The sequence below is a fragment of the Anastrepha ludens genome, chromosome 5, assembly GCF_028408465.1.
Source record: "Anastrepha ludens isolate Willacy chromosome 5, idAnaLude1.1, whole genome shotgun sequence".
NCBI classification, from domain to species: domain Eukaryota; kingdom Metazoa; phylum Arthropoda; class Insecta; order Diptera; family Tephritidae; genus Anastrepha; species Anastrepha ludens.
The window spans coordinates 54,974,397-54,990,792 of NC_071501.1; the positions used below are offsets into that span (position 1 = coordinate 54,974,397).

The 16,396-nt window shown below is 38.9% G+C and overlaps 1 protein-coding gene across 4 annotated transcripts; it reads right to left on the reverse strand.

Moving 5' to 3' along the window:
- Nucleotides 1-542: 542 nt before the first annotated feature.
- On the reverse strand, nucleotides 543-10,140 carry LOC128863076 (protoheme IX farnesyltransferase, mitochondrial). Of its 4 annotated transcripts, none has more exons than XM_054101995.1 (4): nucleotides 9,978-10,139; nucleotides 9,680-9,926; nucleotides 8,930-9,616; nucleotides 543-864 (listed from the first exon to the last, which is right to left on the reverse strand). In XM_054101995.1, exons 1-4 carry the CDS (start codon nucleotides 10,026-10,028, stop codon nucleotides 683-685), a joined length of 1,167 nt encoding a protein of 388 aa, XP_053957970.1. In that variant the 5' UTR covers nucleotides 10,029-10,139; the 3' UTR covers nucleotides 543-682. The 4 variants fall into 4 exon arrangements, with proteins under 4 accessions (XP_053957970.1, XP_053957971.1, XP_053957972.1 ...); XM_054101996.1 differs by having other exon boundaries at nucleotides 9,680-9,918; nucleotides 9,978-10,085; XM_054101997.1 differs by lacking the exon at nucleotides 543-864 and adding an exon at nucleotides 2,770-3,946 and having other exon boundaries at nucleotides 9,978-10,140.
- Between the last annotated feature and the right edge of the window lie 6,256 nt (nucleotides 10,141-16,396).

Below are 16,396 nucleotides of genomic sequence, written 5' to 3' on the forward strand. Positions count from 1 at the left end.
AAACGAAAGATTGAAAGAAAAAATATATTGAAAAAATTTATATTTTCTTAAGCACTCTATATTGGAATAAATTAGATGTCAAAAAACATTCTTGACAAACTGTAACGGCGTCCGTACTCAATTTATTTTCTGCTTGTTTTTCAATAGCATAAATCCCTTTTTTATCGCACCAGATGTATTGCTTTTTGCCCTCCTTTCATTTGTTTATTTTCTGTTCAAATCTCTCGGTCGAATCCCCATGTGAATGTAGTTTTATTTAATTATGTTCAGTTACAAAATAATGGGATTGAAATGCAAATGTGTTAAGTTAATAAAATAGGTACATATGTATATGCAAAAACTAAAGAACTAAAGTCAGAAGCTCGCCAAAATCCACGTGATAATGAATTACTTTGATCCACACCTGTTCTCTGACTGGACTCCTGCACAACACGTTTGCTCTTTACGGCGGCATTCGATCGATCCCAACATACTTACTTAAATGCATAAATATATTTGTACATATGTATGTAGATTCTTTGCGTTAACAAAAATATTTGAAATCGTTTTTTGATGTATTTTATTTTGCTTAAAATACACAACTGAACTTACGTACGAATTACTTTTGTTATTTTTTTATTACTACATTTTCGAATACATTTTATTACTGCGAGATAAGATTTTCCGATTTCGCAGATCGTCTTCATAATGTATTAGCGCTGGGGAGGCTATTCGTTTGTACTTCTGCAATACTTTTTTTGTCTGTAGGCAACCTTCTTTTCTTATTCAGCAAAAATAATAGCATCAAACAGGGCAAATGAATGAGTGAAAAACGAAACAACTTCCGAGAGGTATTACTATCCGACTTTGTATAAAATTTAAATGCTGAAAAAATAAATTATGTATATAAGTTTTGAAATATGTACGTTTATTATTGTATTATATGAATAACACAACGTCCTAGCATATTTGTCATCTGAAACTGATTTTCATGGTTTGATGATTTATTTTCGTTTTGTTTTTGTTTTGCAAGAAAAATTACTTTCTGCCAACAAATTTCTTTGAACTAAATTTTACATTTCTACAAGCCTCAAAATAACCGAAACTCTTTCACTACTTTAAGAGAAAATATTCTTGTCGTCCTTATTCTTCAAAGCCTTGCTGCAAGTACGACTATTATTTTATAAAGTTTGTTTTGAGAGCACAAGACAGTTCAGGTTTTGAACAAGAATACACAAATACACATTTATGACTTTCAGATCAAAATAAATAGAACTGTATGCAATGGCAATAGCAAATGCGGGAAGAACGCCAAAAACCTTTTTTCCTGCATGCAAAAATGGATTTAACATAATACGATTGAATTTGATAGTGCTCTCATAGGAAAAATACTTTAATCAGTTGAAAAAAAATGTTGCCCATTTCAATTTGTTTGTTTATATTTTTACATTATTCTTCTTGATTAGCGCGGTTAAACGATTTCTTTACATAAGCACTGAAATTCCTAAACACAATACAGTAAAAAATGCGTTCAAACAAGAAAATATACTTACTTATGTACATCTTCAAATATTTCGATATTTTTGCACAACAGACTCACATTTCCCAAAATTTTATGTGTGAAACAATTATCTGACTGAAAATTTATGAAAGAAAGATTGTTTCAAAGGAGAACAACTTCTTAAAGTTTCAAATGTTTTGCTAAAACATCCTTTTATACTTTGCTTTAAGACTTTCACTTTTTGCTAGCAAATACCACATTGTTCTTCGTTTCACAGTTTTCATGGATTAGCCAGAAGAAAAACTGCCGACTAAATCCTGTAACTTTTTGACTACAGATCTTATTCTCAAGAAAGTGTTCTCAGTTATAGAATTTTTGTACGCTGTTACAGTGCTTTTCATATATATATAAATATATGGCAAAATATATATATAAATATATGGTAAAACCTGCAAATCGTACTGGAATCGTCGCTAGAACGCATATGTGTGATTCGCTTCACTACTATTTCACATCAATATTATTTTTTTCCTTTTATGAGCAATCATCAGAAATTATTTCTCATTCATAAACGGACGATATCAGAAATATTCGCTCCGCTCACATAAAACATAGCCAGAAAAATTAAGTTTTTAAATCTTACGGTAGGTGTACATTCGATTCACCACTTATCTGCTCGCTAAGCGAAAAATTTGTATGTGAAAGCAACAAAAGTTTTGACGATGTTCAAGCGACTCTCATTTATTCGCTTAGCTCACAAGCTGTGCCCTGGGCTTGTAAGAATAGTAAATAAGGATATTTTTTATTATATTTTGCATACTTTCAGGCGCGATGTTTTGAAATGCAATTTATTTACTTCACAGTTTGAGCGGCATGTAATGGGGAGCAAGACGCTTGCCGTTCGTCGTCTTACGACGGTATCCAACCCTTGCTGTGCCACTTAGCTCGACGAAACTCGGGCCCAAGTGTTGCGCGTCAACGCATGGTAAACAGATCAGAGAAACACGAGAAAGGTCACAATACGAGCCGAAATGTAAATGTCTCTGATATAGACACTTTGCACAATACTGCTGTTGTGGAAATAAACTCTAATACCTTTTGTATCTATTATTTATTTGAAATCGATTAATTACATTACGATCTATTCACCAATTTCATTTGGGCCAAAATTTTCATCACGAGTCAGACTCGTTAAAGCACGGCAAGGGATTAATACTTTTAGTCGGGATGCTTTGAAACTCTGAAGAATTACATAACAATCTGCAAAACGAAAATATCGCCGCTGAATATAGTAAAATAAAGATGAGGTTTATTTATTTATTTGTTTATTTTCGTTGGAAAAGTCAATAATCTACAAAATTTCTTACTGGCTAAAACGCTAGATTATCGATTGAATGATAATAAGGAAAAGACTAAAATAATATAGAGTTTAAATGATTAAAACTCCGATTACCGGTAAAGACATCCTAGGTACTAAAGGAAATAATTATTAAGATAAATTCTGATTAATTTGGTTTTATGATATGATGACTAGCACCGGTCTGGTCGAGGTATTCGAATTTAAAGATTTTAAAAATATTTTTTGGAACGCTTTAAACGTTAGTTCAAAGTTAAAGGGTGTGCAAATTAATAAAAATCATCAATAAAATTTTAACCAAGTCCTGATAAATAAAAATGACTGCGTGATAAAATTTCGAATTTGTGGAAACTATTTTGCAAATTATTTTAAATGCTAGTATGTCATTTTAGCTATCCAAAAAACTTAAAATTTTAAACTTTTTTATATATTGCAATCAATTTTCGACATGACCGCCCCTTTTCCTGATACGAATTCTATATATTATTTTCCACGATGATTTTTCTTAGATGCTTTCTAAAGTCTTTGGTTTAAGACATCTACATTATCGATCGGAATCATCTCATTGTATATGAGGTATTTCATTTGACACCACAGTGGGCATTATGGTAGTTATGTGTCCACAAGATGCACCTTCCACATCAGCAGCCAGCATAAATCTGCAAAACTCTTGTCTCATTGGATCACGTCCTTCTATCACTTGCACAGACGTATAGCGATATGAGTACTTTACGTAATATGCATTACGAATCAAACCTTCCACTACCGCAAAATCAGCTGTTCTGCAATAACATTGGCAAATGTGGTTGCGTCTGTCTAAAAGAGACGCCGTATCTCGTTTCCTAATTCCTCGTCAAATTGAGAGGGTCAGCACATATCAGCACACCGTCTCATAACATAACTACATAGTTTGTCGTAATCCGCGGTAGATTCCGTTCAAGACACTTACACCAGGTACTTGGGAAGTAGGATACCGTAACAAGTATTCATCACGAGTCCGCGAGGACCATTCTTTGTAACATTAGGATGTCAGCGTATTGCTCATTTATAAACGTTGCCATGTTCTCAAACATAGATAAAACTCCAGTTCACGAGCCAAGCCAGGAATGCTGTAATACATCTACCGCGCAAAAGCGGATTAAAGAAAAAACAGAACGATTAAAAAAACAGTGAGACATGCACACGTAGAGGTATTTGGAAACGATGTATCGCTATGTTGGTACCGAGTCTATTCAATTATTGTACATTATTATTAGAATATTATACCTTTTCGAATAGCTAAAAAGTCATATTAGTTTTAATAATTTGCAGAATAGTTTCCGCACATTTTTTTTTTAATGTGAAGTAAGAAACACTTAGTGGAAAACTGTAAATTCTAAACTTGAATGAAGTAGGCAGTTTTAACTGTCAGGACTTGAAACAAATTTTATTGATTTTTATTAATTGACATATATATATATGGCGTGCGTCTTGATGTTGTTCGACAAATGGAGGGACCTACAGTTTTAAGCCGACTCCGAACGGCAGATATTTTTATGAGGAGCTTTTTCATGGCAGAAATACACTCGGAGGTTTGCCATTGCCTGCCGAGGGGCGATTGACATACCCTTCAACTAAAAAGAGAAACAAATGCAGTCGCTATTAGTAAAATTGAAAAAGGTGAAGTTTTAATTAAATTTAATTAATTATTTACGTTCCCACGACAGTCGGTTCTTCGTAACCGGAACGACCCGGATTCATATCCGGCCAAGGACTGTTCCTTTGGTATCATTCCCCGTATATGTATGGGGAATGTTTATGCTGCTACAACAACAACGATCAAATTAATTATAAATGCCCTAAAAATATTGCCTGTAAGTATCTAGAACGACTTTCATGGTAATCATCCATAATATAGAAAGTAATCATGTGAATAATCGCGAAGAATTTTTCAAAGTACGTATGTGTCCATAATTTTGACAGCGGGCAAAGATTATTTTTAAACAGGTCCCTAATTGACAACTGAAAACATTTAAGCAATTCAATCCTTAATTGTAACCCAATTTACTTTTAATTCAAGTTAATACTTAATAGGTCATAAATATGTGAAGGATTATCTATGCAACCCTGTGAAGTATCTTTAATGAGGATGATTTCTGGCGTTATGAAAATGAAATGACAAAAACAAAAAACCAAAGACATTGAAATCAAGAGAAAAATCAACAACGATAGCGCATAAATTTGGTGGTGAATAAATTTAAAAGACCTATAATAAACAAAACTTATTTTTCTTTAATTTCCCCCAACTTCCTCAACGACCTTTGAGTTACATTTTGTTCTAATGCTGCAAGGAGCAATAGCTGCTGCCTCTATAAACTTTGAAGAATCAGCAAGTTATCTCCTTTTTTTTCATGAACAAAGCCAGGCTCTTATCGAGACACGATGTATTAACTGAAAAAAATCAATACATCTATTATAAACTAACAAAATTCGTTCTAAAATTAAGTTTTTAGTTTCCATATTCCGCACACCAAATGATTCACAAATTCAAACCACTTTCAGCTGTGAAATACTAATTGTGTGAGCTAAATTTTAATTCATGCTTTCAGACCGGAGGCTTCTAAAGGCAATGAAATTATATAAAATTCTGAGCGATGTGTGAGAAGCAGACCTCTTGTCTTGAGACTTGTCTTCATTTTGAAGTCGGTACAAAATGCGAAAAACTAAATTTATGTTATTTATGGTACAATTGTATGCGCCTATAAGCCGATCTTTTATAAAAATTCTGGAATTAAAAACCTCGATTACGATTATAAGTAGTTTACGTTAAGTCCTTCCCTATTTTTATATATAAATGTACATATATAATAGGCGCATACACCATTTTTGGGTGTTTGGCCGAGCTCGTCCTCCTATTTGTGGTGTATTTGTATTCATTAGCTACGTAAAAAAAATAAAAATAATTGATAGGGACCCGACAAAGCTATCGCCACTATTATTTAATACATATGTATGCAGCTTAAAATTCCGAGGAAGCAATCATCATCGAATTCATGGGGGGCACAAACCACAAAACGTATTTTAATCACAATAAAACTAGCTGCAAACAATCATGGAAGGGGAAATCGAAATACGCAGAGGTGCGGTCAGAAGGAACATTACGTGTTTGTGCAACATTAAAGAATGGGCAAATCTTAAAACTGTAGGCGAACTCATGGGAGCAGCTCGACACAGACAGGAGTTCCAAGATATCATAAATGATATACATAGATTAAACATTATGTATGTAATCGCAGACATAGAAGAACATCGAAGAGACATCCAGAAGAAGAAACATATGCATTAAACAGCTTGACGGGTATATTCATATTGCGTTCAAAATACTTCACTAAAAAGGGAAAGAGCACCACTAAATACACTAAATTAGAGATACATGCCTATGTTAGCATTTATGTCATTATATTTTGGTCTTAACAGCACACGCGAATGTCAATGGGAACCAATCCATTCCAAAGGCAGTCGATTCTACGTAAAGGAATGGTTCGGTTTCCTCCAGTAAACTAACCCGATTTAGTGCAGTGTATTTCGCTCCTTGTCTATCTATCGATATTAGAGCGCTTATTAGAAGTGAAACCCGATTTGTAGTTGATGACAGATATGTATTCTTTTTCTTCTGAAAGCAAATTATGTTCTGTATTTTCTTTTCGCCAAACTTTTGGGGAATATGAATTCCCAAATAGAATATGGCTCATTTACATATATAGCGTTTGGCGAACTTCTCATCTTTCTGTTAATATCTGAAATGTAGGGCTTGCGGCATGCCACTCTGATATGATAACCAGCCTTAGGGTGCGACCAGAGTGAGCGCTGAAAGCCGAGCCGAGATTGTCAGTGCGATAAAACTGATTACATACAAGTCAATACAAATAAGCTTGTGTATAACACAGTGAGCGCCGACAAGAGCAGAGAGCAAAGCCGATGAGTGCGAGAAAACAGTTTCAAAGCGTTTTGCTCGCTTTTTTGGATTGTTGATGTTTACTTTTTAGAGTGCAGTTGTGTTTTTAACACACTTTTATTAGGTCGGGTTGTATGTATGTATGTATGTATGTATGTAACGGAATCTTTGAGCTTAATTTTCACTGGCTTCTAAAAATCTGATGGACTTGAAATTTTGCACACCTAATTTTGCATATCCTAATTTAGCTGGATATTTTCTTAAATCATTATATAAATGATGAAATTCACCAAATTCATTCCTTTTTAGTGTAATTGGATGTTTTCCAAACTCTTTTGTGTTAATAATTGCATTAATCACACTAGGAGCAGCTAAATACTCTTTATTCTTGAATATTTCGGCATAGTATCGTGGAGGTTACTTTTGGATTTGCGCGACTGATGCTACTTTTTTGCGTTCCTCACGTGGAGTTAATATTTTTCGGTTTCCGGCTTGGTGGTGATTAGCTTCCAATTTACTTGTATTAACGTAATTAGCAATAATTTGCCAATTTTTTGTCAATTTCGCGTATATACTTGTTTTCCAAGTACAATTTAGTAATAATTTTACGTATTTCTAATGATAAATTTGCACTTCGTCCCATTTTGTCACTTTCAATCGAGATATTACGCGCAACCGAAACTGAAGCGACGATAAAAACTGAGGAAAACCAATCTTTTTTCGTTTTCAGCAATGTTAGTAAAAACAAAAACGATTTTTACTGTTACTTTTGCAGCAACAATGTCATAAGCTGAAAGTGTACAAATAAATGTTTTGCAGCATTTGGCTAAGTTTGTATGCTTTCCTTGGAACCCCTCAGTGTGGATTGAAATAACGAGAGTTTTGTTTGCGGCAATTCATCAGGAATGTAACATTCTTACAGTGACCCAAAAGAAATATATTGTCACGGCAAATATTATATTTTGTGCAAAGCTAAAGTTTTTTACGTACTACGCAAGGTGTACGAATATATTGTGTACAGTGGTAATTGTACACAGTGGTCACATTTAGTTATGCATAAAGCGATATTAAGAAATTAAAAAGCATTAATAAGAATGGAAGCTATGGAATTAATAATCATAATTTGTATGATTACGGAAGCGGAAGAGTGTTTAATAGAACATATGGCCGTTGTAAATGGTGGGTCCGACCAAAGCTTCGAGATCAGAACACACATGGTTTTTTTAGGACAAATTTCGGATATTCAAAATAATATCAGAAGGGATTAAGGCACTTTTGATTTGCTCCAGATTGCCCCCTATGTTTGACCCTCACGTAAGATATAATATTATAAAACCAAATATATCATGAATCTAGAATACCAAGCCAAAGTACAGTTATTTGACGCATGGTGATGTGCATATATATATATATATATGTACACCCTTTTTGGGTGTTTGGCCGAGCTCCTCCTCCTATTTGTGGTGTGCGTCTTGATGTTCCACAAATGAAAGGACCTACAGTTTTAAGTGAACTCCTAACGGCAGATATTTTTATGAGGAGCTTTTTCATGGCAGAAATACACTCGGAGGTTTGCCATTGCCCTCCGGGGGCGACCGCTATTAAAAAAATGTTTTTCTTAATTTTGGTGTTTCACGGAGATTCGAACCAACGTTCTCTCTGTGAATTGCGAATGGTAGTTACGCACCAACCCATTCGGCTACGGCGGCCGCCATGCTTATGTATGATGGGCTTCCCAATATATCAGTAATAGTTGGAGGAACGTATGAGGCATTTTGGGACGCCTTTTGTCCAATTTTCTTATCGGTTCCACAGTGCGACGAACGGAAACGCATCGCTAGCTCCTGTGGCGTGGTTATCGATATCGAGGTGCACACATTTACCAGAAAGTGGGTATGGGCAATTTTGCTCTCTTTGTAATAGAATTAACACATATCATCTTCTTTCAAAATAATCAAATTCGCAAATTTTTAAAACCAATATTAATTTTTGCCCAATTTATAAGGAACACTAGTTTAAGCAGGTATAAAAAATCACCAGGAATATGATGCAAAAAACGTACGTCTCTTACGAGACGCTCATATCATCAAACAACGATATTCTCAACCTAAGACGACCTAAATATGCTTAGATGATTGTTACTTAAAACAAAACTTACCCAAATAACAGAAGTATGCATTCAAAGGAAAAGTCTCCAAAACAAACCAGGATGATGTCAAGTCAAGCAATGGTGCTGCAGCGGAAAGTAAGGCAATAACCACAGTGTATTTCAAAGCGGTGCGACGGCATAACGCAGGATTAGTCACAGCCATCATTCTATAGCCAGCACGTGAATAATCCGGCCGTAGATTCCATGACAGAGCGTTAAAATGAGGGAATTGCCAAGCAAAAAGTACTCCGGCTAACACAAATGCTGATAAGTCTAGATTTCCGGCACATCCAGCCCATCCCATCAATGGAGGAATAGCTCCAACAAGAGAACCAATCCATGTATTTAGTATACTTATCCTTTTCATAGGTGTATATACAGAAGTGTACAAGAACAGATTAGTGGCACCTAAAGCAGCAGTTAACCCATTCACGCCGAAACCAAGTAAACTTAATCCGGCGGTTGCTGATATCACTGCAAATCCTATTGCATATAGAGGTGTCTTCTGACCTGTGACCAAAACGCGATTTTTTGTTCTTGACATCTGAGAATCAAACGGCACTTCATGATATTGGTTTATTGCATTAGCAGCTGCGGAAACCAAACCAGTACCCAAAGAACATGCTAAAAATGTACATAAATCGAATGGAGCTGGTGCCATTGCGTATCCGCTCATTGCAGTTACAACAACTAAAGCTAAAATAGTAAGATACTTTTTTAAACTATTTCCAATAAGGATGGAATGGTGGGTTTACTTACATGTTAAGCGGAATTTGGACAACTTTTTAGAAGAGCTTATAAAATTTTCAAAGCTGTTGTTTGGGCTTGGTTGCCAAGCATAAGCATCTCTCTCAACCTTATCTTGTGGCAAATTGTCAACTATACTTGTATCACATTTCTGGCTTAGCGGAGGAATTCTTGTCACAGGAACCACTATGACGTCTGTATGCTTCTTTCTTAAATTTTTGCAATTGCCAACATGACTCATACGTATTAACCTGGTAAACTTAAGAGTAGATTATTTTATTTGTTTTTTTGTTTTAGGAAATTATTTTACTTTGTAAGCCTCCGCAATACCGCCTTGACAAGATCTCCAAAGAATAAACATATTTAAACTAAATATCTAACAAAATTGCATTTTACACATTTATTAAACTAATCTGATGTATTGAATAATCATAACCTTAGCCTAAAATTTAATTCGGAACTGCCAACATTTTATCGATATCACTAACTCTTGTCATCTCCCTTAAGCGCGTCATATACATGCAAACTTCTCGGTTACGCAAGACAAATGTGATATCGGCATGATATCGTATGGTATATACACCAAATTCTAGGTCTGCTTACATATATGAACATAATTGATGTTTATATACTTCTATTTGTTGTTCTGACAGGTAAGAGCTTTTACAGTATTTAATGAAGGCAGAAACTCATACACGTATTTATTTCAATGCATAAGGTAGTGGACACACCGTGGCTATTGATGGTAACGAATTTTGTTGCAATTCAATTATCCACGAAGTAACACGAGCGAAGTTTGTGTTGACTTTTTTCGTATATCCCCAACACAATCTTAGTTTTTTCGCGAACAAAACGCGGTAAAAACAACGCTTACGTCAAGCAATAGACTGACTCCGTACGAATCGTTGAGAACTGGCTAATGGTCTGATGTTGGCCACTGTTCTGCACTCTGTACAACGTGATTTAAGCCATGTCAATATAATTTACTCGTCAGACTTAAATAACATACGTATCTATTTTACAGGGTACAGAAGCGTAAGGTGGCACCGCAACTTTATATTTCGCAATTTCGACAACCGGCTGAGGTCATCAGTTGGAATATTGTATTAGCAAGAGGAAGAGAAATTTTTTGTTTGTAATTATTCAGTGAATAGCTTGGTAATATTGTGATTTTAAGATTTGTAACATTTTAATTAAACAAACTAATTAAAACGAAGTGATGTTTACTAAATTACGAAAGCACGAATTATAAAAACATAATACCCCCAAACGCAGTGTTTTTGCGCTTTTGTGCCGATGACGCCGCGGGAAGAAAGTGTATGTGTGTGCGTAAAATTTCTTGTATTTGACAGTTTCCTTAGATTTCGCTTATTCTTCCTATTCACAAACAAGTGATGTCATTTCCTTTTATTTGTCTATTCTTAAGCGATGACATCGCAACGCATTCGGAAGAGGCAACCTTGTATTTTATTATTCCTGTATCTATATAATATTCGCCCGCATACGCATACACATATATGTATATATGTATACATACACAAATTATTATTACGGCGCGTTTCCCTCAAAGATCTGAAAACATATTGCCACACTGCATTTAACACGAAGTAGATGACATTTCTTGCTTTACCAAACGAGAGCTCCAAGCGGCGTGTAATAAAATCCCGGATGGCATATAAAATAGGACCCTGCAAGTCGTGATTGCCAACCTTCCAGACATATTTAAGAGATATTCCAAACTTACCTTAACGAAGGCATCTTCCACAGGCAACGAATACAAGCCAGAAAACGGTTGGGGAATCACAGTCCGAGTCATGACACAGCTCGAGGTGCAAGTTAGCGGTGTGACCATATTGGGCGGTGTGCTGGTCAGTGTCTGTTCACCATGTTAGGTGCGACTGTATGTAAAAAGCATGACCGGCATGCAACGGGGCGCACTGGGAGTCCCTGAATAGGGCGTTATGGCTTTCCACCTGCGACCTCAAAGGGGTGATGTGAGTTCGCTCTGCCGATGTGTTAGCTACGTTGTATATCAGTAACCAGCCGCATTGGACCATGGTCAGGAAATGTTCAGCAGAATGCCATTACTGATGGAGATATAGAGCAGAGCCCTTTCGTAAGAAAACCTCGATTGCTTCGCTCGCCACCTCAAAAAGCGAATTTGCCCCTTACGAGTGGAACATTGCCAACTATAGGAAAATCAAAGACGGTCAATGAAGGAGCTGAAATGACGCCTCCAGAATTAGACTTAAGAGTAACGTCAAAAAAGTTTCAAAATACTGCAAATTCGCCCAATCGCCGTCGCATACCCCAGTAACTGCAAAGGACGCAAACCACTGCATCTCCGCGACAAGAGTTTATTTCCAGAATGCGAGCTGAAGAAGAAGAAGCCGTAGAGAAAGGTTTGAGAGTGCTTAGGTGACACCCTCGCAACAGCTCGAAAAACAGGTGTTGTCCAGGAGAGTACTCCTTTAACAGCAAAACGGAATGCACCAAGTCCTGCCGCACCCGACTCTTCGAAGAAACTAAGAGTTCGAGAGCCTCAGGAATGGCAAGTGGTAACCCGCAAAAATCTAGGCCCAATACCGTGCCAAACCCTTGGGGGAGCCTGTTATCCCTAGAGGGCGCGTCCCCAGGTGATGGATAGGGGAACACCTCCCAGATATGGAAGGTAGGAGAGTAGGTCTCCCGCGAACCACACAGGCCGAAGACGTAAACTTCGTTAAAAAAACTCCCTCAACCCAAGATGTGATGCGACCCGTGCCTATTGGGTGGGTTTGGCAGCCGGGGGACTAAACAAGGCTGTCTTTGAACGGAGCCCTCCTGATATCAGGCCGCCTCAGGTTGTAACGGTGGCCTTGCCATGGTATGGGGCGCTGCCATGGTCGACCGGTTATTTCCCCTAATTCCTCCTTGGTCACCGCGCATGGCGACATGCGCAGCCCCTTAGGCGGGGCAGGTGACCGTACGAACCAGAATAATGAAACCAACAAAAAAACAAAAATCGGATAGCGGCGAGAAACAGACGGACAAAGTGACGGAAAGACAAACGGACGCACTGACAGCACAAGACAGACAAACGGACACACAAACTAAGCGACAGGACAAGCAATCGGTCACCCATGACAAACTGGGGATCGGATCTTCCACGGAGGATGAGCTCCTGGCCTCTAGCCAGGAAGCAGTTGAGGGTAAAGCTGTGGGCCACAGCACGCCAACAACAAAAAATGAACCGACAACATCCGCTAAAGCCATGGGGCGAAAGCGCGCCAATAAAGGCCCATCAAGGTACAAGCTCTACCAGAGGTCTCTCGCTATCCTTGGCAGGATTCGTAAGAACGAGACCGAAGGTAAAGCTCATCCCGAAGATGAGGCTGACTAGGCAAGGTGTCAAAAGGTGGTGGACGAATATCTGGCATTCCAAGCCGCCCGAAAGACAGAGGCCAAAAAACGTAACCGTTCGCAAGACGAAAACAAAAGGGCATCAAAGAAGCACAAGATCTCAGATCAGGGTGCGGTTGTCCCCAAACTAACCAAACAGTTCAGTGAGGTGGCACGGGACCACCTTCAAATGGCACTGGTGGACGAAACTTCCAACCGCGGCAAACCTGTGCTTGAAAAATGGTCGGAGATTGAGGCACGGTTGTCTCGCATAATCGTCGACCATGTCATGGCGAACCCGGAGGATCAATCGCCAGGTTTCGACTCGGTGGAAGTGGTTCGCGGTTGCCGGGTAATCAAATGTGATGACCAGTACTCATTGCATTTCCTGACAAAAGCGATTGGCGAAATTCAGAACAGCTGGGATGGCTTGAGGCTCAAGCTCCTTCCAGCTAGCGAGATACCACGAAGGCCGAGGGCTCGCATCTGGATACCAAACATGGAGTTTGAAGCCAATCAGTTGATTCCCTATCTCCAGGCTCACAACCGCGCAGTGCCGATGGCCGATTGGTCGATCATCAAAGCGGAGGCTCCGCAAAAGCACAGCGTGTCGTTCCTCCTTCAAATTACAGAAGAGAGCCTTGAACCACTGCAAAAAGTGGAAAATAAACTTCGGTTTGGCATACGGAAGGCCCAGCTGAAGATATTCCGTTCTGCGAATCCGGAAGAGGAGCAGGATGAGGTTGACGGCACCAGCGAACTGCTGACCGGCATGCAGTTAAATGACGCCGAACCTGCGGAAGCAAACCAATAAAAAATGGTTTTAAAGGTTGTCCAAATCAACCTGCAGCATTCACAAACTGCAACGGGTAACCTAACCGTTCTCCTAGGGGAGGAGAACGTTGACATAGCCTTAATCCAGGAACCCTGGGTGCGGAGCAACGAGGTGAAGGGGTTCCCTGGAAGAAACTACAATCTGTACTATAAGCGTACTCAAGGTAATCCTAGATCATGTATTGTAGCCAAAAAACACTTAAACATATTTTTAATCCCATCATACAGTTCACAGGATGTGACGGCCGTTGAGTTGGAAGCTGCTGACGGTGTCAGCATCACACTTGCATCCATCTATATGGCACATGATCGGCCAGCACCGCCCGAGGAGGCTTGTGGGCTTGTGCTTGAAGAAACCAGAAACAAAACCCTGCTACTCGGATGCGACGCCAACGCGAGGCATGCGTTGTGGGGAAGCTCTGAGACAAACGACCGAGGTGAGTCTTTATATAATTTTATTATTAATACTAACTTATCGGTATGTAACAGGGGTAACACTCCCACTTTCACCTTTCCTAGTACGGAGTACTTCAGAGGATGGGAGGAAGTGATTGATGTTACTATACTGTCTGAAAATAGCTTAGTAAGGGTAGATAATTGGAGGGTATCCAATAAAAGGTCCTTTTCTGATCATAGTTGGATCCTCTACGATTTGGATCTTAAGGTAGATCCGCCCCTACCGTATCGAAATCCTTTAAGAACCAACTGGAAGAGGTTCAAAAATGCAGTAAACAATAGGTTAGGAGAGATTCCTAACCCTCAAATCACTCTCACGGAAAACCTTGAGAGTAGGGTCATAACACTGGAAAAGGCATTTAGTAGGGCCTACAAAACGTCCTGCCCCATAAAATTTAGCAAAAAAACTCACCCTCCTTGGTGGAGCAGTGAGCTCTTAAAACTAAGGGAAAAATCTAGATCAACGTTTAACCTCAGCTACTCGACGGGAAAATGGGAATTGTACAGAGAAAGTCGGAGACAGTACAAAAAGGCAATCAGGGCCGCCAAAAAAAGAGCTGGAGGGAATTTTGCTCGTCAATCGAATCCACCAGGGATTCTGCTAGGCTCAGCTGTGTTCTTTCCAAATACCACTCAATGGCTTCTTGGGTCAAGAAACCTGATGGAACTTGGACTGCTACAGCAGAGGAATCGCTAGAGCTTCTGCTAAACACGCATTTTCCGGGATGCAGCGCTTACGAAAGTGAGAGGGGAAACATTAGGCGGAGCCAATATAATCCACAGCATCTTGCAAATGAAATTATTACCAAAGAAAAAGTTGCATGGGCAATCAAATCTTTCTCACCCTTTAAATCTCCGGGGCCAGATGGGATCATTCCAAAGATGTTACAGGAAACCTTGGACTGTATCCTACCATGGCTAGAGGAAATTTTTAAAGCGTGTTTAAACTTAGGCCATATTCCAGATAGCTGGAAACTAGTCAAGGTCGTCTTCATACCAAAAGTAGGTAGAAGAGGACATGAATCAGCGAAGGACTTCAGGCCAATCAGTCTTTCGTCTTTCCTGTTAAAAACCTTTGAAAGACTTTTGGATATGCACCTCAGAAGCTCTTTGGAGAGCTCTGGTATATCAACTGCACAACACGCATACCTTAAAAGGCAAATCTACGGAGACAGCGCTTCACGAGGTAATCCGAACTATAGAGGGCTCTCTAGAGAGCAAACATTATACCATGGCGGCATTCTTGGATATCGAAGGCGCCTTTAACAATGTTAGCACAGATGCCATCCAACGGGCGTTGATAGACCTGGAGGTGGGCAGTTGCATCAGTAACTGGGTCATCTCCATGCTAGAAACCAGGATCATCAAAGCTAATATGGGTAATATCAACATAACCAAGAAGATCCACGGGGGCACTCCACAAGGGGGAGTATTATCTCCACTTCTTTGGCTATGTGTGATCAGCAAAATCTTAATAAAACTTGACGGAGGTGGGGTAAAAGTGGTGGCGTACGCTGATGATGTGGTGCTAATGGTGTCAGGACTGTGTCCAAATACGATCAGTGGGATCATCCAAAGGGCGTTAGGCGAGCTTAACTCTTGGGCCACAGGATGTGGGCTAAGTTTAAACCCGCGTAAAACAGAACTTATGCTTTTTACCACCAGATACAAGGTACCAACTTTCACCCTACCAAATATCAACGGACAAACTCTGTCACTATCAACCAGTGCAAAGTACTTAGGAGTAATTCCGGACTCCAAACTTAGCTGGAAATTAAACGTCGAAGAACGGGTAAGGAAAGCAGAAATTGCTTTATATGCCTGCAAACGTATGCTTGGAAGAAAATGGGGTCTTCCACCTAAGCATACATTATGGCTGTATAAGGCGGTTATACGACCAATTTTAACGTATGGCTCGGTAGTTTGGTGGAAAGCTCTAGAGAGAGAGTACAATAACAAATTACTCGGCAGAATACAAAGATCAGCGTGTGCAATAACGGTCGGTGCAATCAGATCATGTCCTAGAGAGGCTCTCAATGCACTGACACACGTTATTCC

Excerpts from the sequence above, each read along its gene's own strand:
- LOC128863076 (XM_054101995.1), bottom strand. The coding sequence starts at position 10,028 with ATGTTTATTCTTTGGAGATCTTGTCAAGGCGGTATTGCGGAGGCTTAC. Across the intron at positions 9,617-9,679 it reads GTCCAAATTCCGCTTAACAT|CTTTAGTTGTTGTAACTGCA; the intron begins GTAAGTAAACCC and ends TTACTATTTTAG. Across the intron at positions 865-8,929 it reads TGCATACTTCTGTTATTTGG|CATTTAAATTTTATACAAAG; the intron begins GTAAGTTTTGTT and ends TTATTTTTTCAG.